General features: G+C 46.7%; 2 protein-coding genes across 8 annotated transcripts in view; one reads left to right on the forward strand and one right to left on the reverse strand.

Annotated features, from left to right (window-relative positions):
• The first annotated feature begins 158 nt into the window (after nucleotides 1-158).
• Xkr8 (XK related 8) lies at nucleotides 159-8,853 on the forward strand. Its single transcript, XM_021644052.2, has 3 exons — nucleotides 159-599; nucleotides 2,284-2,480; nucleotides 4,939-8,853. Exons 1-3 carry the CDS (start codon nucleotides 307-309, stop codon nucleotides 5,787-5,789), a joined length of 1,341 nt encoding a protein of 446 aa, XP_021499727.1. The 5' UTR covers nucleotides 159-306; the 3' UTR covers nucleotides 5,790-8,853.
• Nucleotides 8,854-9,019: 166 nt separating this feature from the next.
• Eya3 (EYA transcriptional coactivator and phosphatase 3) overlaps nucleotides 9,020-25,240 on the reverse strand; it is an 80,364-nt gene continuing 64,143 nt past the window's right edge. For all 7 annotated transcript variants that reach the window (XM_060379382.1, XM_060379380.1, XM_060379379.1 and 4 more), the window contains 5 exons: nucleotides 23,977-24,137; nucleotides 20,571-20,685; nucleotides 18,261-18,382; nucleotides 14,479-14,579; nucleotides 9,020-12,361 (listed from right to left, as the gene is read on the reverse strand). In XM_060379382.1, coding sequence (XP_060235365.1) covers nucleotides 12,281-12,361; nucleotides 14,479-14,579; nucleotides 18,261-18,382; nucleotides 20,571-20,685; nucleotides 23,977-24,137 — 580 coding nt within the window. In that variant the 3' untranslated portion in view covers nucleotides 9,020-12,280. The remainder of the gene's footprint in view (nucleotides 12,362-14,478; nucleotides 14,580-18,260; nucleotides 18,383-20,570; nucleotides 20,686-23,976; nucleotides 24,138-25,240) is intronic.

Here is a 25,240-nt window from a genome sequence, read left to right on the forward strand (position 1 = left end):
GTTCGGTTTCGCAGCAGTGCGGCCCGGACTCTAGGCTCTCTCGTAGTCCGTTCTTGGCTCCCTGGAGCCTCAAACGTAAAATCCAAACCAGTAGAAGCCGGACTTTGAACGAGGCGGGCCGGGGGCGGGGTCTGGCGGCGGGACGGGCTGCGGGGCGGGGTCGCGGGCTCGCTCCTCCCCGGACAGGGCGAGAAGGGGAAGTTCCGCCCAGCAGCCCGGCCTCCCGCAGGACTGCCCCGCCCTCTTCCTGCCCCTTGAGCGGGGGCTGCAGGGCAGGTCCGCGGTGGCAGGGCTGGCTGGAGGGCCATGCCCTTGTCGCCGAACACTCATGTATTCTTGCAACTGGTCGTGGTCTCGGGAGGCACCCTGTCTTTCCTGCTGGACCTGGCCTGCGACCTGTGGGCCACCGTCCAGTACTTGCTCGTTGGCCGTTACCTGTGGGCCGCGCTGGTCCTGGCGCTGCTGGGCTTCTCTTCCGTGCAACTGCAGCTCTTCAGCTGGATTTGGTTGACAGCTGACCCCCCGGAGCTGCACGGGTCGCTGCCCTCGCGACGTTTCCTGGCTGGGCTGCACCTGCTGCAGCTCGGCTACCTGTACAGGTGAGTGCCTGGCCCGTCGAGGAAGGGGGACGTGGTGGGCTGACAGCCGGCGGAGCCAGGCCAGTCTTCCCCTGGGCACTGCTGAAAGCCCAGGAAAGGTGAAGGGGGCTTCCGGGCCTCCGAGTCAGATATTCTCTGGGACCCGAGGTTGGCACTGCCACCTGTGAATTCTGTTTCTCTTGTGCTGCGTTTGGTGTACTCAATGGTAGTCATGTGAGGAGGGCAGGCTGCACAGCCAGAAGTGAGGGTAGTGAGAAGGTCCCTGGTATAACATGGGTCTGAGGACTGCGTTTATTTAGTTCGTTCGTTCGTTTGGTTGGTTTTTTGAGACAAGGATTTCCTGTGTAGCCCTGGCTGTCCCAGAACTCAGAGATCCATGTACCCCTCCCTGCCTCCAGAGTGCTGGGATTAAAAGCCTGTGGCACGCCTGCTGTCTTATTATTTTTATTGTGAATAGGACCTTGAGTGAGACATTGACCTCTCTGAGTCTCGAGTTTTGTTTTGTTTTTTTTTTTAAATTATTTAATTTTCCCTTATTTTATGTGCATTGGTGTGAGGGTGTCAGGCCTGGAGTTAGACAGTTGTGAGCTGCCATGTGGGCGCTGGGAATTGAACTCAGGTCCTTGAACTCAGTGTTCTAGCTTGTATGGCAATATTTGCTTCTGGTGTCCTGGGCAGAATAAAGGCACATGTTTGTAAATTATCCTGGCACAGTTAGCTTCGTGCTTGCCTGGGTCACCGCTGGCCAGATCCACGACTTCCAGGACACTGCCCCTTCCTTTTCTTTTTCATTTCTGTCCTTTTCTCTGAACATTTGCTTCCCATCAGGGACCAAAGAGGGCAGAGATGGGTCCTGCTTGACTCACCTGTGTCCCTGGAACCAGCCAGGGCTGGACACAGACTGGTTCTGAACTGGGCAGGCCCCATGTTCAGCCAGAAGAGAAGACAGCAGAGAAAGTCCCTGGCACAGTGCTGGCCTGAGGAGTGTTTTAATCATGACTAGACCCTTGGGTGAGATGGAAGAAAGTGACACCAAGGGGTCAGGGTCACGTCATTCAGCAGGGCTTCCTGGCATGCTATTTGCTGGGATGGGGTGGCTGGATCCAGAACCGCCTGTGGAATTCTCATATCTTGACAAAGCTTCAAGTAGTCTCCAGCTGTGGGGAGGGAGCTTTGCATGTCTGCATTTTGCCTGAGGAATTGCATCATCACGTGTACAGCTCTGATGAGTATGAAGGACAGTTATTACAGGCAGGCCGGAAGAGGAGAGGGGTCCCTTGGATCTAGTTACAGGTGAGTTACCTCCCGTGCTGGGAGCTAAGCTCTGGACTTCTGCAAGAGCAGTGAATTCAGTTACCTGCTAAGCCATCTCTCAGGCGCCTCCCATTTGCTTCTTAATTCCATTTCCCTTCTCTCAAATGGGCCGTCTGTGAGTAAGTAGGACGGGGTTGTGGTAAGCTTGGGATCATGCCTGACCATCAAGAGTTGTATTTCTCCCCCCTTCTGACTGAGGACACCAGTTCCACGAGTTAGGTGGCTTGCCCCAGGTTACACCGCACTGAAGTGACAAGCTGGGCTGGAAGGCTGCCTCCGTGCGCTTGGTGGCAGGAAATGGAAGAACGCCCAGACCGCTGACCTGGCCCACTTGGGCGTGTGTGTGTGTGTGTGTGTGTGTTCTGCCTAGGTGCTTTCAAGGGCTGAAGCAGGGGCTGCTGATGTGGCACCAGGAGCTGCCGTCTGAGTATGACCTGGCCTATGCAGACTTCCTCTCCATGGACATCAGCATGCTGCGGCTCTTCGAGAGCTTCCTGGAGGCGACGCCGCAGCTCACACTGGTGCTGGCTATCGTGTTGCAGAGTGGCCAGGCCGAATACTACCAGTGTGAGTGCTGGGCCGGTGGCTGTCGCCGTTGGTGGCCTTCCAATGGCAGCGGTGGTCTCACTCTCAGGCAGATGAAAAGATTGGGAGCTTTGGGCAGTTGATCTAAAGTCATTTTCAGGCTGCATGAACTTAGAAAAGCAACCTGTCTCACGGGGTAACGAGATTAAATGTGGGGAATATATATATAAAGCCTGGAGTCCAGCACATACTACATCTTGTTTTGTGTACGTGTGTACATGTTTGTGTGTTTTTATAGGTGCATGTGTACATGCAGAAACCAGAGGTCAGTGACAGGTGTATTTCTCTCCATCTTTTATTTTTGAGACAGGGTATCACTGTGTAGGCCAGGCTGACCTGGTAGTTATTATGTAGACCAGGCTGGCCTTGAACTCAGAGAAATCCTCCTGCTTCTGCCTCCCCGATGCTGTACTTTTTATTATTTTGATGGTAATAAAATATGGTTGCCTGACACATAATAGGTTTGCTAGAAGACTGGCACTTTATTGAGCTCTGCCTCAACCTGCATGGTTTAGGGATTGACCTAACTGGCAACCAGAATGAAAAAAACAAGATAATCTAAAAAGCTGGGATCAGGTGGGCCTTGAGCTCAGAAACAGCAGCGAAGCACATCTGGAGGTCTCTGTAGGGGAGCCATCTCAGGTTGAGTCACGAGAGGAGGAAGCTGCAGTTGGCAGTTTGTACATATACCGGTTTTAGTTATAAGTCAGCTGTTTCTAAATCTCTGGGGTCCGGGGCATTGGGGTCCTTGATGTGGCCATGCCCACGGCAGTCACACACATCCCTGTGGGACTTCTGTGGTCCCCACAGAGCACCTTCATACACTCACGTTTCTTCTGGGGACACAGCAGTGAACAAGATACACAGAGCCTCCACCCAGGCGACCATTTAGGCGACCAGCCTGAGACTAAGCAAGGCTCTGTCTCACACCTGAGGTGTGCCCATGGCACCCCTTTTTGCTCCCCATTGCTTCATGCCTCAAGGTCCTCTGCAGCACCTCCCAAGAGAACCTGTCTTGTCATCACTTGCAGTGGGGCCTGGGAGAACCTCTCACATCAGATCAGAGGAGAGCAGTGCAGGAAGGTGCTCGCTTTGAGCGCTCGCTCTGGTACACGGGATCAGAGCCAGGTGGAGACGGTCTACACTGTTGGTAGTGCAAGAGGAGACAGGTTTTTCTAATTTTTTGATTAAGCACTTATTATGTGCCACATATTGGGCCACCTGGGGACCCCAGATGAGCTGAATCAGTTTAACCTCTGGTATCTCAAAGATGGAAAACAGGGGCCTGGAGAGATGGCTCAGCAGTTAAGAGCACTGACAGCTCTACCAGAGGACCAGGGTTCAATTCCCAGCAACCACATGGCAGCTCACAGCTATCTATAACTCCAGTTATCTGACATCCTCACACAGATATACACACAGGCAAAATATCAACACACATAAAAATAAATAATAAATAGTAAGAAAAAAAAAAGAAAGAAAACAGGCTGGGCCATTGTGGCACACTCTTTTGATCCCAGCACTTGCGAGGCAGAGGCAGGTGGATCTCTGTGAGTTCTAGGCCAGCCTGGTCTATAGAGTGAGTTCCAGGACAACTAGGGCCACACAGAGTAACCATGTCTCCAAAAACCAACCAACCAACCACAACAGGTAATTGCTATGTTAATTGGGTGGTTGGGTTGTTACAGGGGCCTCTGGCAACAGAGTGGGGTCTAGATGGGCATCCCCAGAAGATAGTCAGGCTAGGGTTTGTAGGGTGAGGAGTTGGCGGGTAGTTAAGAGATGGGGGTAGCTACAGCTTTGATACCAGGCCGCACGTGGCCTCTGGGGCACATAGTAGATCTCAGTAATCTGTTGAGTGAATGAGTCAGAAGAGGTGAGGGAAGACACGTAGGGCATGCCTCTATCACTCCATCCTCCTTGGAGGCTCCAGTACTTTAGGCAGTGCAGAGGTGGGACAGGAGCCCTGTCACAAACTCCTGGATCTTGGTCAGGCTGCACATGGAGGAGAGTGAAGAGGGGTGGGCAGGCCATCGCTCCCAGTCCTGAGGACAGCTGTTACTGAGGCCTGCTGCTACACTGTGGGATATGCCCACTGTGTAACTGGAGAAAGGGGCCTAGAGCTGGTCATCTTCACAGCCTGGGAACTTGGGCTTTCCTGGGAAAGGAAGGACTACAGAACCTGGAGTAGGCTTAGGGCACAGCTAAGGCGTGGTCCAGTCTTTATGTCACCGACCCTGCCATACTGAATGTTACCAGGGTGGCATTTGAAAGCAGAGCACTCTCTCTTGCTGGAACTTAACTGAATGTTCAAGTGTCTCTTGAACAAGCTGGGGCTTCTAAGGCCTGCCGCAGGGTCTCTGTGGGGTTTCCTGTGAGCCTTGAGGGGTTGCCAGGCAGGCTGCACACAGGCTGACTTGTTTCTTCTTGCTCTTGGTAGGGTTTGGCATCTTCTCATCCTTCCTGGGCATCTCGTGGGCACTGCTGGACTACCACCGGTCCTTGCGTTCCTGTCTTCCTTCCAAGTCTAACCTGGGCTGGAGCTCCTCTGCCATCTACTTCCTGTGGAACCTGCTGCTGCTGGGGCCCCGAATCTTTGTCGTTGCCCTGTTCTCAGCTTTCTTCCCCTATTATATAGCTCTGCATTTCCTCACCCTGTGGCTGGTAATGCTGTTCTGGGCCTGGCTTCAAGGCACAAAGTTTATGCCAGACCCCCGCTCTGAGTGGCTCTACAGGATGATGGTGGCAATCATCCTTTATTTCTCCTGGTTCAACATGTCCAGAGGCCGCACCCGAGGCCGGGCCATCATCCACTTGATCTTCATCCTCAGTGACAGTGCTCTGCTGGTCACAACTGTGGTGACGTCCAGCACCTGGCTCCCCAATGAGACCTTATTGCCAACGTGGCTGACTATAGGTGGAGCCTGCTTCCTCCTGGGACAGGCTTTTCGTCTGATCTACTACCTCTACCTGCATCCTCGCTTCTACTGGGAACCTGACCAAGTGGATGGGGCCATGGATGGGACTGTGGGTGGGACTGTGGTTGGGTCCATGGGTGGGTCCATGGGTGGGTCCACGGATGGGTCCGGAAGTCTCCTTCCTCCCGAACATACTAAGTTGCTTTTTAACAGGCGAGCCACTCAGTTAGCACATCAACTCTTCCCCAAGGCCAAAGCACGGATGGTTCTGTCCTCTAACTCAGACCCTGAGTCAGCCAGTGAAGATGAGACGAGGGGAGCTTGCAAGGGCTTCCAAGTCTGCTTGCAAGGGCCAAGGGGACTATTCACATAGAAGCCATTTTCTCTTCCTCTTCACCCAGTAGAACTTGCTGTCACCAAAGACTCACATTGTTGCCACTCTCACCTCTCAGGTAACTGGTGGAGGTGGCCTGTCTCCTGGTTCCCTAGCCTGCTCTAGAAGACCTTGGAATTCTGGGAGATGTTCTTGACAAGGCTTCCCTACTTCCCCCACATCCACTCACTTCAATCAGCAAATGCGGAGGGCACTTTATCTTCTGGGAGCACCATCTTAACTTTTGAACTGGCTGCCACCCTGGCTTCTTTCCCTGTCCATTTGGACAAATCCTGAGTAGGCTACAACAGCTGAGGCCAGCAATGTCCTGCCATCCCCTGCAGTATCACAAAGCAACCATCTCTGCTGTGGGTCCTAGGCCACCTTTTTAAACCAAGCGCCTTCATGGACCTGTGGTCTAGGCCATATACTGTCCATTGAGTATTTTTCATTCTAACAGCATACATACCTCCTACCTCAATCTGTGTGAAAGGAGAAGACGTGCTAACAGTATTAAAACCTCATGAAATTCTCCAAACCAGTATGTACCATTAAGTGCACTCTATCAGGCTTTCTACTGTGGAGAGGTGGCAGGGGCCTGGAACCCCTTAAAACTGGAGAGAGATGTAGGCCAGCTTAGGTTTGCTTTCCAAGATGTGGGAGCTGGTGAGTCAGAGTAGGTTGCTCATTTGGCTGGCAGCAGAACTCACATCTGGGCAGACACTGGTGCATTCTCTTAGCAGCTCTGTCTGGGTCTGAAGAATATACAGCTAGGAGGCAAGTCTGAGGGCTGGGTGGAAGGTAAAGTGCTGGGAGCCCTTTGTGGATGAGAGGTGAAGTAACTCCTGGGATGTGGATGTGACTGAGAGTTCTGTGGAGAGGGATGTTCTACTGAGAGGTTTGTGGTCTGATGGGACAAGGAATAGGAGAAAGGTCCTAGTGTCAGAAGAAAAGGTTCTAGGTCCCAGTGCTGGGATCCAACCTAGTTCTACTAGTCACTCATTTATTGGTGTGGAGGTAAGATAAACTGGCCAAAACACGTATCACAGCATAGTGCCAACTGCTGAAAGGAAAACAATGGAGAAGTGAGGGGTTGTGTGTTGTGTGTAGGAGGCACAGCTTTACAAAGAACCGTTAGGAAAGACCCCTGAGAAACTGAGGCACTGAAGGTGAAGAACTACTTCAGCAACTGCAGCCTGAAGCCTAGAGTCATGTGGTATGTTGGAGAGAAGTAATGTCTGCAAGGGCAGCAATCTCGCTGCAAGAGGACTGTGGGGTGCTGTTGGTCCCAGCTAAGGAGGCTGCAGAGATGCAACTGGGGTCTGGAGAGACAGGCTGGGAGAGAAGATGCTTCTTATACTAAAAATGTATGTGCTGAATATGGACAGGGAGCACCTAGTGGTTTCCAGACTTGAATTTCATAGACCAGTAAAAGGAGCCCCAGTGATTATTGATGTTAAACGGTCATGAAAAACCCCTACCTCTGTCTTCACCACCTCATGAAAGAACAGATACAATGACATCAGAGGGGCTGTTTTATAAAGGTAGGCACACACCTGAAATCACTGTTTATGCAAAGGGTAAGATCTACAGAGGGCTGGGCTGGCGGGGCACACCTGCCACTCTAGGCAAGGACTCCTCCTCAGTGACATAGTCGGAGGCCAGCTTGGACTGCATGAGACCCTGTCTCAAAACAAAAACAAAACCACAGCATGTGTTTAGGATTTTAGTTTTGGCTAAGCTTTCATCTATATTCCAGGTGAAGTTGTCAAATGATGGTAACATTTAATTAAATCCAAACAATGTGTTAGTATAATACATAGCCATATACTTTATAAAAATTACAGTGTTGTAACTAAAATACACTTGTGTACACTTTGTGTTTTTGAAATGGGGGCTTAGCCTATGCTGGCTTAGAACATATTACGCAGTTGAGGCTAAACTGATCCTCCTGCCTCCGTCTGTCAAGTCCCGGGATTAAACACGTGTCAGGGCTGGGGCTGGAGATATGGCTCAGCATTTAAGAGGACTGAGGTTTGGTTCCCCAGTACCCACTCAGGGTAGCTCACAGCTGCCTATCTTTGGCTCCAGCATCCTCCTTTGGCCTTTGCACATGCATATACAGGCACACAAACACATAAAATTAAAAAATTAGAAACATCACAACACTGGCCTTGTTTTATGACATACTGTCTAGCCTATTCAGGAAGGCTGTGAACACATCTTCCTGCCTCAGCCTCCCGATGGCTGGGGTTACAGGTGTGCACTGCCATAAAGAGCTCTGTATGGTATATAAAACCACATTAGTGAAATTACCTGTAGTTAGAAAATGTCTTTGGAGATTATCAGTAAGATACATACGTTTCTGGTTTTGGACATTTGAGATGAAGTTCCACACCCATGGCTTAGACTAGCTCAAACTCTGGACAATCTTGCCTGTTTCTGAGGATTACAAATACCACACCTGACCGAGAACTTTTAATTGTGAAGAAACCTGTTTTAGAAAAATAAACCACCTTAAAATTTATATGTCACCGAAGGGTTTGCCGAAGAAATGCCACTTTGTTAGAAGTTGGAGGTGTTTGCTGTCTGGGTTTGGGAAGCTTCGGCACTAGAACCTCTACGTGTACTGAGCAAGGGTGCAAGCAGCAGCTGACAGTCTGCTTCAGGTGCATCGTGGCTCAAAAGCTCAACCAGGGCATGAGACGACTTTCCATTTCCCGGAGGAAACTCACCTTGTGGGCCAATAGATCTAACCCCCAGAAATAGGAACATGAAAGGCTTCTAGGCTGTTCTCCAAGCCAATGGGGGACAATCAGACTAAAGGGGAGGAATGAACAAAAACTGGTTGATGTGACATGAAATCAGGCCAGATCAAAGGTTTCATAGTAGCTTGTTTGTTTTATTGGGTTTGCAGCTTATACTCAGCATACAAAGACTGACTTCTTTTTAATAAAGTTCAGCACACTTGACAGTTCATGAAATCTATTCCATTTCTACACCTTAAAAAGCAATGTATTTTAGAAACAAGTCAAATAAACATTTTTCTTGCAAAGTTTTAAAACCTTTTCTCTTTATTCAACATATACCAACTGATCGCTGTATATGTGAAATTAGTGACTCAAGTTATTGAAAGGGTGACATCCTTATGTTAATGAAGCCCTGATAAGGACCCTGCACAGCTGGACAACTGGGCTAACCTATTTAGAAAAGACAAAGGAGAAACTGTATAGAAAATAAAAACTTTATTTTTTTCAAGTTTATAAGATAGTTCCCATTACATATAACATTATGGTCAAGGACTCTAGCCACAAATGCCCAGAGTCACATAAATACATCCAGCCCAACTGATGCCTTTTCCTGCTAAGAGGCATCTGGAGTCCAGGGGGAGAGTGGTGATCCAAGTAGAAATGGCCCTTACTGGGATGGCTCCGCTCAGTGTCCAAGGAGGCAGCCAGGGAGCCGTGCTCACTAGAGCAGACTCAGGGTAGAGGGAGGGCAGGTGGCCTGCAGATGAGGCTGGGACACAAGCAGAGTTTTCCCTCTTGTGGTTAAGAAGCTCAGAATTCCAATTTGGCATCGACAATGAATGTGCCTGGATAGTTGTAGCTTCTTGAGGATGGAGACGAGGTGAGCAGCAAGGACACAAGCTACTTAAGAGACCCTCAGCCACAACCTGGGGAGGGGCGAGGGAGGTCAGGCTTGCCTTACTCTCAGGACAGCACAGTGCTTTGCCCAGTGCTCCTGTCAACTGCATGACTCCCATTACAAGTATGTCTAGAAGCGCCACATGCTTGCAGCTGAGGCTGTCAATCAGATTCTACTTGGAGCTATGAAAGTTGAGTTTGGGTGGACTGCAAACAAGCTGTGCCAAGTCTCTAGGGACACTAGCTCTAACATCCAACTTGCAGAGGAAACAGAATACCCACCAATCAAAAGCCCAAACAAATTCTGGAGCAGGTACCCACTCTCCCAGACATCACCAGCTGCCCCAGGGCCCTGGACAGAGTGATGCTAAGGCACAGTCAGTTTTACATTCGCAAGTCAAGCCACCTCGTATCCCAGGGCACTCCAGAGCCACTCCTACGACGAACCCTCATTCTGAGATGTGCAGACCAACCCTCCAGAATGTAGGATCCAGCAGAGAAAGGGTTCACCAACTAATTTCTTCAAGGTGCTCCTTCCAGTAAGGACAGCCTCTTCGTGATGAAAGCACCCAGTTTCCTTCAGCTCTAACTTCCAACAGCTTTTAATTTTTACAAGATTTTGACGTGTTTTCTTATATGTATTTAAGTGCTTGGTGCCTGAAGAGGCCAGAAGAGGGCATCAAATCCCCTGGAACTGTAGTTACACATGATGGTGAGCATCACTGTGGGTGCTCAAACCTTGGGCCTCTGCACAGTGGCCCGTGCTAATAACCACCAGCCTTCGTGATGCTGCCTGCTCTTTCCTTCCCAAGTCTGTGAAAGGGAGGGAAAGTCGGCACTTTTGCTTCCTGTCTGTCCTAATAGGGTGGCTGCTGCCAGAGTGGAGCTCAGAATACCTCCTTGCCTCTCCAGTCAGGGCAAAAGGAAAGGGATACTGTGTTATATTCTAAGAACAGAGTCTCCCCTGAAGTGTCTTGGTGGTACCTGTGTGCAGAGCAGTGTGTGTGTCATCACTTGGCAGTCTTGTAAGCCTGAAGCACAGCACCAATAGGTGGGCTTTTGTCCAGGACAAGAAACTACACTGGCAATGAGGAAAGGACTTGAGACTTGGAAGTAAAACTTATCCTGGAGTTTTCTATGATGGATCATGAAACAAGGCTGGGCAGGGTTGGGATAGCGGTGCTAAACACAGCCTAGTAAGGTCTAGCTTAGACTCCAGCTCCTTGCTCCCACTGCTACCTCAAAACAAAGCCAAATGAGTGGCCAAGACCAAACACCAACCTCACCTCCTGCTGAGCCTCTTCTTCAACTACTGGTGTCAGAAGTACTGTCCAAGTTCTGAAGATGGTGTCAGCCTTCTGCTGCCATCTGGTAGCCTGGCATTAAGAGGAATCCTGCTTCTACACTATAGCATCTCTGGCAACAGTGACTGTAGCTAGGGGTTGGTCAAGAACCTCCTGAGGACCAAAGCTGCACATTTCCTCAATTCTAGAGAAGTATAACCCAATTAAGCAGACACCCACATTGGTCTTAAAGAGATAGTGCCTTCAAAAAAACAAACAAAACAAAAAACAAAAAATGCCAAACCAAACCAAACAACCCCCCCCCAGTTGGGCTTGAAGACTGGGACTAGGCCCAGTTCCCCCCAAAACTGTCTGACTGGCATGGGACAGGCTAAGAGGTGCTCATACACCTAGCTCAGGATTCTATTTTCAAGCATTTGAGTCAAGAAAGTCTTTCTGGCCTGGCTTCCCACTTGAGCATGGAATCTGAGAAGTAGGGTATTTGACAGGAAACTGGATTTTGATTCTAGTTGTCTGCTCTCCACTCCCATGTTAAGTGCACTGTGAAGGAAGCAGCTCTCACCTGCTCTTGGACTTCTACTTGAATTGAGTGGGCAGGGGCTGGCCAGAGCTGCACGGAGAGGTGGACGTGAGATGTACAGGGCAGGGAGTGTGAGCCCAGCATCTGATGGCTGAGCTGGACACTGCTCTGCAGGAGCACTAGGTGAGATCTTAGCTCAGGAGCCACGGATGAAACTCCTAAGAAGCCCGAACCTCCGGGGACAGAGCCTCTGAATTACAAGCTAAAGGCTTAGATTTATTGTCTGTGCCATTTGGTTACAGAGGAAGGAGGGCTGGCAAGGAGACTGAGGCTTACAAGATGGGAGATGCCAAAGTCTAAAGTTAGTAAGCGACCAGGGCCCTCTTGAGGGCAAGGAGCCTCCCTAGAGAGCAGAGAGCTGGAGGCACTGAAGAGGCGCTGCTGTCACGGAGGTATTTCAGATATTTCCATTATTACTGTCACGGAAACTGTACACACTGCTTTCTTCATAGAAAAGGTAGCTGCTTCAAAGACCAGACCCTCACCTACAAAAATAACATACCCATTCACTGGGAGAGAAGCTCTACAGCTAAGGTTACAGAAGGCGTTCTCAAGGGGACATGTTTTCTGTCCGTGTGAACAGGAACAGCTCCAGTCTGTCCAGGCACCAAGAGTACAACTGTGCCCCAAGCATCGCCTTTTCTTGTCCTTCCTTTTTCAAATGAAACCAAAATTAAAGCACAGGGGTGCTGCAGGACTTCTGCTGCTCTAGCCAGCTGCCGTACAATGGGTGGTGGGGTGCAGCTCACTCTTAGCAAAAACTGCAGTTGTTGGTTCTGATTGTGTTCTCGCCAGCATTCCACGAAGAGAGAGAAAGAGCATGAGAGACGGGGAGGGGGCGCTGAGACAGAGACAGAGACAGAGACAGAGAGACAGCAGAGAAGGGTCTCAGAGGGTGCTGGCCTCTGGCTCCTGTGGGAGGTAAAAGAAGCTCACAAGGAAGGAAGTTCCACATTCCAGTTAGAGGAAGTCAAGCTCTAAAGCCTGGTGCAGGGACACCAGGTCGCCATGGTTTGTGATCCTCCAGAAGGGCATGTTGTGCTGGAAGGGAAGAAGGAAGGCTAGTTAGCTTAACTTCTGGGCCCCAACTCCCACGCCCTCCTCCACAGATGTCTCCTGGAGGCTCTTGGTAACCTTCTATCCTAGCCCACCTCACAGGACTGAAGACCACATTTGTAAGAACTCTGTACAATACACTACAGAGACATGAGGAATTTTTATGAGATTTTAATGCTACCTGTGCTTTTATGAGAGAGAGAGAGCTTTTGAGGTCTTCAGAATCCAATAAAATGGCTCAGATAAGAAACCAGTATTTCTGAATGTGGTGAATGCCTGTGATGCAGCACTTGGGAGGCTAAGGCAGGAGGATTACAACAAGGTTGAGGCCAGTCTGAGCACAGGAGATCCTGTTACAACTGACAGGCTGGGAAGGAAGCTAGTACTAAGGTTAGTTTCACTGCCTTGCAGACGGTCAGTTTCCCATCAGCCTTAGCTCTAACAGGCTCAAATACTACCCACGTCCCAAAATCAATACAAACACATTTTATGTCATCAAAATTGTGCCAAGAATGACATGTGCTACTTGGGAAGGTGCGCAAGTGCCGCAACCTACGTTCTGTGAAGTGGGCCCTGACTGTCCAAACTGGTTGTGTATGACTGGGAATGCTGAGGTCTAGACACTTGTGGTTTACAGCTGGTTTTCCCTGTGCAGCTGCTCAAGAGTACTGTGTAGAGTTGTTAAGTCACAGCAGAGGAGAGGGCAGCAGTGCTAGGTCAGGGCATGAAGGGGAAAAAGGACGCTGACTGGGAGGACCCTGTGTGCAGGTTGCTCAGAATCAGGCCCTCATCCCGGGGCACATTCATCAAAGACTAGTTTTCTTTCATAAAGGCCATCAGAAAGATTCCTGACAGAAAGCAGGTTGGGCTACATAAAGCACTCAGACAATTGGGGGGTGGTGAGGGTGCTGTTATCTTTTGAGACAGGGTTTCTCTGTCTGGACAGCCCTGGCTATCCTAACACTAGCTCTGTAGACCAGGCTGGCCTTGAACTCAAAGAAAGCAACTGGCACTCAGACATTTTTGATTTAAATTAGTTTTATTTAGGTTTGAACGCCTAATGTTTAGACTTAGAGCCTGGTGCTTTATACCAGCTGAACAACCCGAGGCTTTCTGGTCTACATTCAGACATTTTTATTGAGGATATTTTGTTTCTCTGTGTAGTCCTGGCTATCCTGAACTCATTTCATTTTTACCCTCAGTGCTGAGGGCTGTCTGTAGGGACTCATACACTCCATGGGCCCCTGGAGGGTATACTTTCTAGCAGATTCTAGCCATCAGGATAGGGGTGAACTCTGCTAAATCTCAAGCTCTTCTTTCTCTTCCTCATTCCTTCTCCAGAATGAAGCCACTGATGGTCTCCCCAAGGACAGACCAAGCAGTACTGGAGAATCAAAACTTCTAGAACTGCTCCATCAAGTAGCAAATAAAAACCATGAAATAATGATGCTGGCTGATTTTCAACCATGTATTTCACTAGCAGTTTCTGTGGTTTCTAGGAACTAGGTGAAGAAAATCAGGGTAGTCATAGCTGGTAAACCATAGCTCTAAATCTAAAAATAAAGAAATAACGGCAAAGGAGGCTGCCCATGGAGCAGCTGAGCAGGCACAAAAGATGGTAAAGAAACCATCTTTATTCACAGCTAATAGTGCATGTCACCTTACTTTAAAGAGATGGGGCCTTTTAATGTGGATGAAGCTGATCCAAACTCCTGGCTCAAGCCGTTTCTACTCTCACCCAAGTAATCAGGACTGTGGGTGCATACAACCACACTTGGCTTAATGTACCTGATTTTAAGTTCAATAGCCCAAATTTATCCACTGTCTGCTGTAAGAAGGAAGGATAACCCAGGGCTGGGCCTGCATAGTGATAGGGGAACTATGTGAAACAACTTTCAGGGCTTTCAAAAGTAACAAAGATTTTTCTCCATAATACAATTCCCGATTGCGTGTACTGTTTTCTTCTCCCTGAACAAACCACACCTAGGTTCAGCCCTCCTACTGCCTCCAGAGTGTAGGGATTACAGATGTGCACCACTGTACCTGGCTCTACTGCTTCATGCACAACCACATAACTGAATTTTTTTCCTTTCCACAGTTACCTGCTTGGCTGCAATTTCTTCATCTCGTCCATCACCAATCACTACATATGTGACTTTTTTTCCAAACCTCGACACAATTCTCTCAAAGCAGCTCTCCTTACCTACAGGGAAAAACACATTTCCTATTAGGACAGTCTTCCCTCCCTTTTCTAATATCAAAGACAAGGACTGCTGCTCTGTTCATCTGCCTGGGCTTGGCTAGGACAACTGGCAGCCTGAGGTTCAATAGCCCCCTGCCCAGAGGCTGTGAAAGTGCGCCGTTACCAAAACAACTCACGTTAATCTTCACACCAAGGGGAAGGTGCCCAAAATCTTAGCATGAAGGAGTATCTAAAAACAGAAGATAATAAGCCTTGACTGAAAAAGCTATGTGCAAACTCTTGTTGCATACTTTATGGTTCACATTTAACTCTCATTCCTCACTTTAGAGACAATGGGCCATCACAGGTTTAGCGACCTACATCAGGTCACAAACAAGCCAGCAGGTAGATTTGGCTTGCGTCTTGACTCTAAATCCAGGCTGCGGCTGTCATCTACAGCAAATGTTTTCTCTCTTTTTAAAGCTCTGTAACACTTTAAAAAATTATTTAAATTTATTTTATATGCATTAGTGTGAAGGTGTCAGATCCCTTGGAATTGGGGTTACAGACAGTTGTGAGCTGTCATGTGGGTGCTGGGTATTGAACCCAGGTCCTTTGAAAAAGCAGACAGTGCTCAACTATTGAGCCATCTCTCCAGTCCCCCATGATACTTTTTTATTAATTAAACTTGTTCTTGAAGAATTTCATGTGTATATAATAATGTGTTCTGATTACTCTCAGCCCTGCCTATCATCTCCCTTCCACTCCTGCGGTCCCCCCAAAGTCCCTTTCCCAGTTTCATGGTTTTTGTTTTGTGTCCCATGGTCTTGACCTGGGCCATATATGTGACCAAGAGCTTTGAGCGACCCACTGGCACTTAGTGGGCTCACTGTTGTATACCCAACGACTGTATATTTGTTTGCAACAGAGATGCTGAATTTAGTGACTTTGGGAAATGAGTTATTATTACTGTTGTTATTATTTTTGGTGGTACCTGGGACCAAATCCAGGGCCATGCTCTCACCGGGGGAGCACACTGCCACTGAACTATAACCCAGCCTAAAATGAGTGACTTCAATTCACTGTAGACAGTTTTTTGTTTGTTTTTGTCTTTTTTCTGAGACAGGGTTTCTCTGTGTAGCTCTGACTGTCATGAACTCACTCTGTAGACCAGGCTGGCCTTGAACTCAGAGATCCACCTGCCTCTGCCTCCCGACTGCTGGGATTAAAGGGGTGCACCACCACCTGGCTCACTGCAGACAGTTCTAAGAATCATTGTGTGGTATCAAAATTCAAACCTAACCTGGAGTCAACACCTAAAACATAAGCAAAGTCTAATGCTATGGGGAAGATATTTTACAGAATATATAAAAGATAGGACATTATAGCCCTTGCTTTTTGGGGGAGATATGGGGGGGGACAACAACAGGGTTTTACCATGCTGCCCAGGGCTTCCTTAGACGGGAATACTTCTGCCTTAGCCTCCCACATTCTGGAAACACAGGTGTGTGCCACGACCCAGCCTTGCTCTTCTATTACCCACTCACAAGTTACTTTGTTCAGTTAAGCAAGGTCCAACTTTCCTTCCTTCATCCAGCTCCATTAACCTCACTTTTAATTTCTGCCAGATCCAGTGACCCAAGACCCTTCCTCAAGACACTTGACTGCCAGCTGCAGGAAAGTGACTACAATACACACAAAGGCCAGGACAGTGAGATGGCACAATGGGTAGAGATGCTTGCTGCCAAGCCTGGTGACCCTAGTTCAATCCTCAGTACCCCATGTTGGAAAGAGGCAGCAGACTGACATACACAATTGTGCATTGGCTGTGCGCCTGCTGTAGATCAGGGTTAACTTTAATTCTGAACTAGGAGTGGTATGGATAGGTCTATGAGTAAAGGAGGAAATGAAGTCTGAGGGCATAGCTTACTTGGTGCTGTCTGGCATGCATGAAACCCCAGGTTCAATCCTCTGCACTTAGAAACAAAGACAGAGCATGCTTGTAGTCACAGCACAGCAGGAGGATTAGACTCCTGGGATACCTAGGCTACTGAGTGAGCTCACTGGCAGCATGAAACTCTGTCAAGAAGGAGTATGGGGGAAAATGGTAACCCTGAAAATCTTTTGCAACTATCGTGCATTTGTAGTATCTACCTTCCTTCCTCACTTTTCTCTAACAGAAAGGATGGGCACTGAGTTGAAGGTATTTAAGAGAGTGTGGAGAAGGAGAAGGGGCATTTGGCTTTTCCTTGTGGGACATGAGTAAGAAGGAGCAGCACTTTAAGCTGGGCATGGTGGCATATGCTTTAATCTTAGCTCTTAGGAGGCTATCAGAACTGCTGGGTCATCCTTGGCTACACAGAACATTTGAAGGCAGCCTGGGCTACATCAGACCCTGTCTCAAAAAAAAAAAAAAAAAAAAATATATATATATATATATACAAAAAGGAAAACCAAAATTCTGAAATCACTTTAGAGAAACTGGGAAAAAAAACTCTCCTCTTCTCACTCCCATTTCACAGTTCTGTCAAGGAAAGCCTTGGGCATCTTCCTGTAGTTACCTAGGCACCAGATCACTGCAACTTCCAACATTAGCTCTGGACTGAAGAAAATCACCAAATAAGCTCCCCTAATGTCAGAGAGAATAAAACCATTGAAGAGCCTATGGGCAATGATCACTACAGAAAATATGGCTCTTGGGTATGGGAGGCTCCCAGGAAAGGTTCCCTGCATGGGAAAGCAGAAGCAGAGGAGGCATACATGTGAAGAGAGCCTGTTTCCTCAATACTCAAAAGCCCTTGTCAATGGAGCATTTACCTTGGGGAAGGGGGTAGGTAGTGTAATGGAAGGAATGTTGAATAAACTCAAATGACTGCAGAACTCCTACTACTAACTCAGTGCTTTCTCAAGTCTTTTTTTTTTTTTTTTAGGGGGGGTCCATGGGTGGCGTTTTGAGACAGGGTTTCCCTGTGTAGCTGTGGCTGTTCTGGAGCTCTATAGACCAGGCTGGCCTTGAACTCCTGAGTGCTGGGATTAATGTTGCCAACACTGCCCAGCCCTTTTCTCAATTCTTAACACTTCATGATTGCTTTAAATCTTCATTTTACTTTTATCTTATTTAAAATCTTTAAAAATTAAATCTATTCATTTTATGTGTGTTTTGCCTGCATGTATGTATGTATGTATGTATGTATGTATGTGTACCACATGCGTACTTGCTGCCCTCAGAGGTCAGCAAGTAGAGGAGTTATGGGTGGTTGTGACCCACCATGTGGGTGCTGGGAACTAAATTCAGGTCCCCTGCAAGAACAACAAATGCTCTTAACTACTGAGCCGTCTCTCCAGCTAAAATATTTTTTTTAATTAATTTATTTATTTTGTGTGTGTGTGTATACATATATGTGCCATGGAAATCACAGGATAACCTGTAGAGTTCATTTTCTCCTTCTACCATGTGTGTCCTGGGAATTAAGACCAGGCCATCATACTTGGTGAAAGTTTCCCCAAAGGTGGGCACAGTGCATGCCTGTAATCCCCAGCACTAAGGAAGGTAGAGGCAGGTGGGTCACTGTGAGTTCGTAGGCCAGCCTGGTTTAGTTCCAGGACAGCCAGGGGTAACACAGAGAAACCCTGTCTTGAAAACAACAACAACAACAAAAAAGACATTTTCCCCAAGAGGCTGGTGGGAAAGTAGCACCATACCGATTTTGGTAGCACTGTAGATGTTTTCAATAGGAAATATTTCTCCTAGTCCATACAGGAGAACCTTGGCCAGGGCTGGAACCAGCTGGGTGGTTGTGATCAGAACATTCACACAATTCTTTCTAGAAAACAGTAAGAAGAAAAATGAACTTGTAAAACTGAAACAATGCAGGAGCACAAATTGAAACAGGTCAGCTCTTTAGGCTCTAACTTTTTTTTTTTTAAAGATTTATCTATTTATTATGTATCCAGTGTTCTGCCTGCTTGCTATGCCTGCTGGCCAGAAAAAGGCAGCAGATCTCATTATAGATGGTTTTGAGCCACCATGTGGTTGCTGGGAATTGAACTCGGGATCTCTGGAAGAACAGCCAATGATCTTAACTTCTGCACCATCTTTCCAGCCCTAAAAAGAAAATCTCAAAGACCTGGATGCTACTGGTCAATGCCAGTATTAATTCTTCTTTCTTCTTTCGTTTTTAAAGACAGGGTTTCTCCATGTAGCTCTGGCTGTCCTGGAACTCAACTCAGGAACCAGGCGGTCTTCAGCTTAGAGGTATTCCCCCCCTGCCTCCTGTGGTCTGGGGTACAGGCGTGCCCCACCATTCCCGCTCATTTATCACTCTTCAGAGTCTTTCTGTATTAAAGGGCAGAGGGGCCAGTGACATTGCTTATGTACACGTGTAGGTGCGGGGGACTGAACCTGGGCGCTCTGCACGAGCAGTGAGTGCTCTCAACTCCTGAGCCATCCCCTGCCCTGCACCCTGTTAGCTGCTGCCGCAGTCTTATCAAGAACACCACATTTTGGAAAACAAGTACACAGTGAGGAGCCTGCACTTGTTGTTCTAAATCATGGCAATGCCAGTCAGGGTCCTTCTGTTCTTCACACAACAGCCAGTCAGTTACAGAAGACACAATAATTCCCTTGGGCCTAAAGGAGTTAATTTAGGATTATTATTATTAATACATTATAGTATAATTATATTACACTATTACTATTACTGGATGGCTATCGTCAGGGAGAGTTTTGTTTGTTTCCCAAGTTATAGACATGAGGGAGAGAGGGAACAATATGGTATTGGTACAAGCTATAGCTGCATTTATTTTCCAGTCTATGGGTCAAGGCAAAAAAACCCCTTGATAATCTTAAAAAAAAAAAAAAAAAAAAGGAGGGAAGGAGGGTGGGATCGGGAGGGGAGGAGGGAGGGGCTTAGGGGGGATACAAAATGAATAAAGTGTAATTAATAAAAGTTAAATAAAAAATTAAAAAAAGATTTACTTACTTATTTGTTTGTTTTATGTAAATAAATACTTAATCTGCATGTACACCTGCATGCCAGAAAAGGGCATCAGATCCCAGTAGAGATGGTTGTGAGCCACCATCTTGTAAGCTGGGAATTGAACTCAAGACCTCTGGAAGAACAGACAGTGCTCTTAACCACTGAGCCATCTCTCCAGCCCCCATCTTAACTTTTTTAGAAATTACATTTGTTTACTATGCATGTTGGACTCAGCAGCATTGCTGGCCCCTAATAATGAACTGCTGCCATTCATTGTTTCTCCACTTTTTGAGACAGTCTCATGAAGCCCAGACTGCCCTGAAACTCACTATATAGCTCAAGGTGGCCTTGAACTAACTCCTGATCCTCCTGGCGCCATATCTCAGAACCTGAGACTGCAGGTGCGCACCACTATGCCTGGCTCTAGACCCCTTTTCATTTAACTTCTGTTATCTTTTTGTTGGTTTGTTTTTGAGACAGTGCTTCTCTGTGTAGCTGTGGCTGGCCTCAAACTCACAGAGACCCACCTGCCTCTGCTTCCACTGCCAGGGCTCACGTTAACCTTTTCTTTCTTTCTTTCTTTCTTTCTTTCTTTCTTTCTTTCTTTCTTTCTTTCTTTCTTTCTTTCTTTCTCTCTTTCTTTCTTTCTCTCTCTCTCTCTCTCTCTCTCTCCCTTTCTCCCTTTCTCTCTCTCTCTCTTCTCTCTCTCTCTCTTCTTTCTTTCTTTCTTTCTTTCTTTCTTTCTTTCTTTCTTTCTTTCTTTCTTTCTTTCTTTCTCTGTTTCAAGACAGGGTTTCTCTGTGTAGCCCTGGCTGTCCTGGAACTCACTCTGTAGACCAGGCTGGCCTTGAACTCAGAGATCCTCATGCCTCTACCTCTAGAGTGCTGGGATTAAAGGTGTGAGCTACCACTGCCTGGCTTATCTGAATTTTCCAATCTCCATTCCTAAGCCCCGTTTTGGGGGATGGCCTAGTTTGGACTAGGGACAGAAAACAGCGTGAGAAGATGGGGTGTAAAAGAAACATGTCCATACCGAGATTGGATGAGAAGCAAGGACTTTAACGCAGTTCCTAACCAGGAATCCGTGAGAACTTCGATCTCTGCTCTTAGTCTCTGCAGGGCTTCCTTCCTCTGGGGGCTCAGGAGGCCTTTCAGATAAAGCAGACACACTTGTTATTGCAACATCATAAACTTACTAAGATGGTTAATTTGTCATCAGCTTCATCTCTGGTCATGAATGTGAGGGACCATCAAAATTAGGTCACAGAGGTGGGAAGAGGAGAGAGCAGGCTGAGCACAAGGATTCTTTCATCTTTGTTTACCCCATGTGATCAGTGTCCCCTGCTCCTGCCACTGTGACTTCTGCAGTAGTGGACTGCGTCCTTGAACTGTGAACCAAAAACCCTTCCTTCTTTAAGCAGCTTTTGTCAGGTGCTGTGCTGGATACAAGTAACCAATTTATTTGCTATATGAAGAAGTAACTTCTATGAGTACCTGAGTTTATCCATTCCCATGTTTTAGAAAACTTTGAGAATGGTGCTACTCAAACCTGACTCTTCACCAAAATGTTTGCTTTCCTGTGGGCACACCGTAACAAGGTCAGCTGACAGAAACATGGGAAGTAGGTTCTGGTATAAGGTCCTTCTGTATTAACAATGAGCATTATCTACAGCCTGAGCGACCACACCTGAATAGCACTGCTTTACAACACAAAGCTAGGAAACAAGCAAGGACAAATGACTGTTACAACAGTTCTTAGCTCTAAAAACAAAGACCAAAGGCCAGCGGGAATAGCCAGGGTCAAGATTCTTCCCCAGCTAGCACTCCCCGTGACTGCCCTGTGCTTCCATCTGCACAGGAACAGGCCAGTGGGGATTCCAGGGTGAAGGACCAGGCCCCTGCACTTTAGTCACTTCTGAAGCAACTCCAGGCAACAGCAGGCTAACACGCTGATCTCCAAGAATAGATAGATTCTGCATAAAAACATAACAGGTTTCATGCGGGAGCCACTGTAACAATATTCAAAAAGCAAACGTGACTCAGAATTTTCTGTACCAAAGGTTAAATAAAAAGCCTTGTGTTCTTCTCATGTCATAAAAACAGAGAGGAAGGTTTTGTTTGTTTTGAGGCAGTCTTAGCCTGGAACTCATTCTGTAGACGAGGCTAGCCTTGAACTCTGAGATCCACCTGCCTCCACCTGCCTCCACCTGCTGGCATTAAAGGTGTACACCACATACCTGGCTGATACCACTTTTTATATACCAGAGTAAGCTGGAACTAGATCTAATTAGTAGACAGGAAGGATCTGAGACTTAAGCTTGGGAGAGGGGAAGAATTCAGAAAAAAAATTAGATTCCTGAGATCTGGAAGCTAATACAAGATTTTCCTCTGGTATTAAAGAGTTCTCACAGGAATGACTCAAATAAACTTCAAAGCTCTGTCTCTGCTTTCAGTCACACACATGTGGGTGACATGACTCTTGACACACAAGAACACTCTCCTGTGCAGTCTATAGCGTGCAGAATGTTTTGAAGACGATGGCTCATAGTTTTAAATATGTTCTTATATGAGCACATCACTAATAAAGGAACTATAAGATTGGAAAGTGGGGCTGGAGAGATGGCTCAGAGGTTAAAAGCACTGGCTGTTCTTCCAAAGATCCTGAGTTCAATTCCCAGCAACCACATGGTGGCTCACAACCATCTGGTTGTGAGGATCTGGTTCCTTCTTCTGGCCTGCAGGCACACATGTAGGCAGGATATTGTATAAATAGTAAATAAATAAATCTTTGAAAAAAGAAAAAAAAAAAAAAAGATTGGAAAGTGCCCTGACCTAAAATCAGGGAACGTGGCCAGCCTATTTATTTGCTATGTGACTGTATATGCTGTGCTTGACCCACGATGGATGTTAAGTTCTCAAATGCCAAAGAGGTGTTTAAAATAGATTTCTATTGTCTCCTTCATTTTGAACAATCCATGACTAATTAGTTCTGAGTAACAGAATTTTAGGCACACTAACACGAATAATATTTTTGGGCAAATAAAATTTCTTGGACACAGTCACTATAATCCTGGGCCTCTTTCCCAACCAGTGCAGTGACTAGGTCTATCTGACTTGCTATGATGGGTTAAATGTCTGCTCTTCAAAGTACAGCAGTCTATTAATAGTACCAACAGTGGTTGTGACTTAAGAAGAATAAAAACACTACACCAAATATAATGTATTGAGTTGGGCATTGTGGGGCATATCTAGAATCCTAGTGCTTGGGGGCAAGTTCAAGGATGGTCTAGGCATCCTCACAAGACCATCTCAGCAACCACCCAAATAACAGATCTAAACCATACCCCAAAAGCTAATGTGATAAGGCTTGTCCTCAGCTGAAGGTAGGAAGTCCTGTGCTTTAATGTGGTATTAGGAACCAAGCTACCTTCTCATCCTCCTCCCTTTTTCCCTCCCTCTCTCTTTCCCTGCTGCAATGAGGTGACCAGCCTCTCCCTGCCATGATATTCTGGTTTGCCTTAAGCTCAAGATAACAGGGCCAAATGAGCACATGACAAAATAACCCTTTCCTCCAGTTAAACTGATCCTTTCAGGCATTTTATCACAGCAGTAGAAGCTGACTAATAGAGCAGTTTCTTTAAAAAGGTGTTTGTCTAAAGGAAATAGCATAATTGTCCAAAGTTAAAATAAGAGGAATCAGGAAGCCAGGCAGTGGTGGCGCCTTTAATCCCTCAGGTAAAGAAAGGCAGGTGGATCTGAGTAAGTTTGAGGCCAGACTAGTCTACAGTTAGTTCCAGAACAGCCAAAGATACACAGAAAAGTCTCATCTCTAAAAACAAAACAAAACTCACATTAACAACAACAAAAACAAACAAAACAAAACAAAAAACAGAAAAAGGAGAATTAGGAATGTAGAGCTTCTACTGAAAGCCCCATTCTAATGGCCACCAATGGTGCAGAGCCTCAACTGTCATCTACCATTCTTTTTTTTTTTTTTAATTTTAAATGTTTTTATTTTATGTGCATGTTTTGTTTGCATGTATGTATGTGTATAATATGCATGCCATTTGCCCACAGAGGTCAGAAGAGGGCATCAGATACATTGGAACTGGAATTACAGATGATTGAGAGCTACTATGTGGGTGCTGGGAAGTTAACCTGTCCTCTGGAAGAGAAGCCAGCACTCTTAACTGCTGAGCCATTTTTCAGCCCTTTATGCCCCATTCTAACCGCCACCAATGGTACCCAGCCTCTCCTAACGTCTTTCATTCTGATGGCCATCAATGGTGTGGAATCTCCAAAGAGTTTCAGTTAGATCTCTATGTTTTTGTTTACAAACAGAATTAATGTGGCATAAATTCCTAAAAAGTTGCAAGGAACTCTGGGAAAGGAATGCAGGAAACCATTAAGAAACAGGTTCAGAATGGATGTCCACTTACCACCCACATTGCTTTTATGCTTATCGTAGATTTCTCTCACTTTCCGGTATCGGAAGGCCAGTTTCCTCATCCAGTCCACGCCTCCCTGAACGCCCACAGATGAACCATGGCTACCACTGCCTCCTGAACCACTGAAACCATCTGTTGAGAAACTATAGTTGCTGCAAAGAGAGGGGATAATGAAAATTAAAAAGCATACCCACAGGGCTTTAGGTGAAACGTTACCTGAGCTCCTGTGGCCTGTTCTTGGCATCTAATAAACAAAGGTAATGCTTTAACAATCTTCTCGCTAGAACACATTTGCTGCTGCTTGTTTTTTGGAGAAAAAGCTTCATATGGCCCAGGCCGCCTTAACCTCACTATGTAGCTGAGGCTACACTTACACTTCCTTCTGATCCTCCTGTGTCCACCTCCCAAGTGTTGGAACAACAGGTGTGCACCACCAGTATGTCCAGCTTCTCCCTCCCTTCCCAGAATGAAATGTCAGTGACCACAGAAAGGAAGAGGGGAAAAAAACATAAGCACCAGCATCCCATATAGGCTGACTTGGGATATAGCATTGTTTTCATTATTGACAAAATACTACATAGTAAAAAAAGCATTGATGACAGAATACTATACAGGGAAAAAAAGCAGAATATACAACTATTGTAACTGTGTAAATATGATTAAAGCTATATAAAAAAGGAGACATAGAGCTGGCCATGGTGGCTCACATCAGTAATTCCAGCATTTGGGAGACTGAATCTAGAGCACCATAAGTGTAAGGTCACATAGGCTACGTAACAACTTCCAGGGCAGCTTGGCTAGACTTTTTTCAAAAATCAAGCGTGTAAAAATAAGGTTCAATACATTAAGTGTAAGAGTCTATACTAAATATAACTGCCAAGAAGCCAGGTGGTGGCACTTGGAAGGCAGAGGCAGCTAGATCTCTGAGTTTGAGGCCAGTCTGATATACAGAGAAAGTTCCAGGACTGAGGACTGAGTTCCAGGATGTTTCATAGAGATTCCTTGTCTAGGGAAAAGCAAAACAAACACCCAAACAACCAAATAAACAAATTAGCTGCCAAGACATAAAACAGGAAATCCGGTCAGTCACATATATAAAAGAAAACAAACAAATACATAAGCCAACAGGCTACTTGCTTCCTAAGGAACAAACAGTCTTGGCCATGTAAGGTACAACACACACCAGTAGTTGCTGCTCTGCAAGGGTTTCCTTCTCAGTTCTACATGGACAGGTGTGTCCAACTTTCCTATGCAT

The sequence above is a fragment of the Meriones unguiculatus genome, chromosome 3 (assembly GCF_030254825.1).
Source record: "Meriones unguiculatus strain TT.TT164.6M chromosome 3, Bangor_MerUng_6.1, whole genome shotgun sequence".
NCBI classification, from domain to species: domain Eukaryota; kingdom Metazoa; phylum Chordata; class Mammalia; order Rodentia; family Muridae; genus Meriones; species Meriones unguiculatus.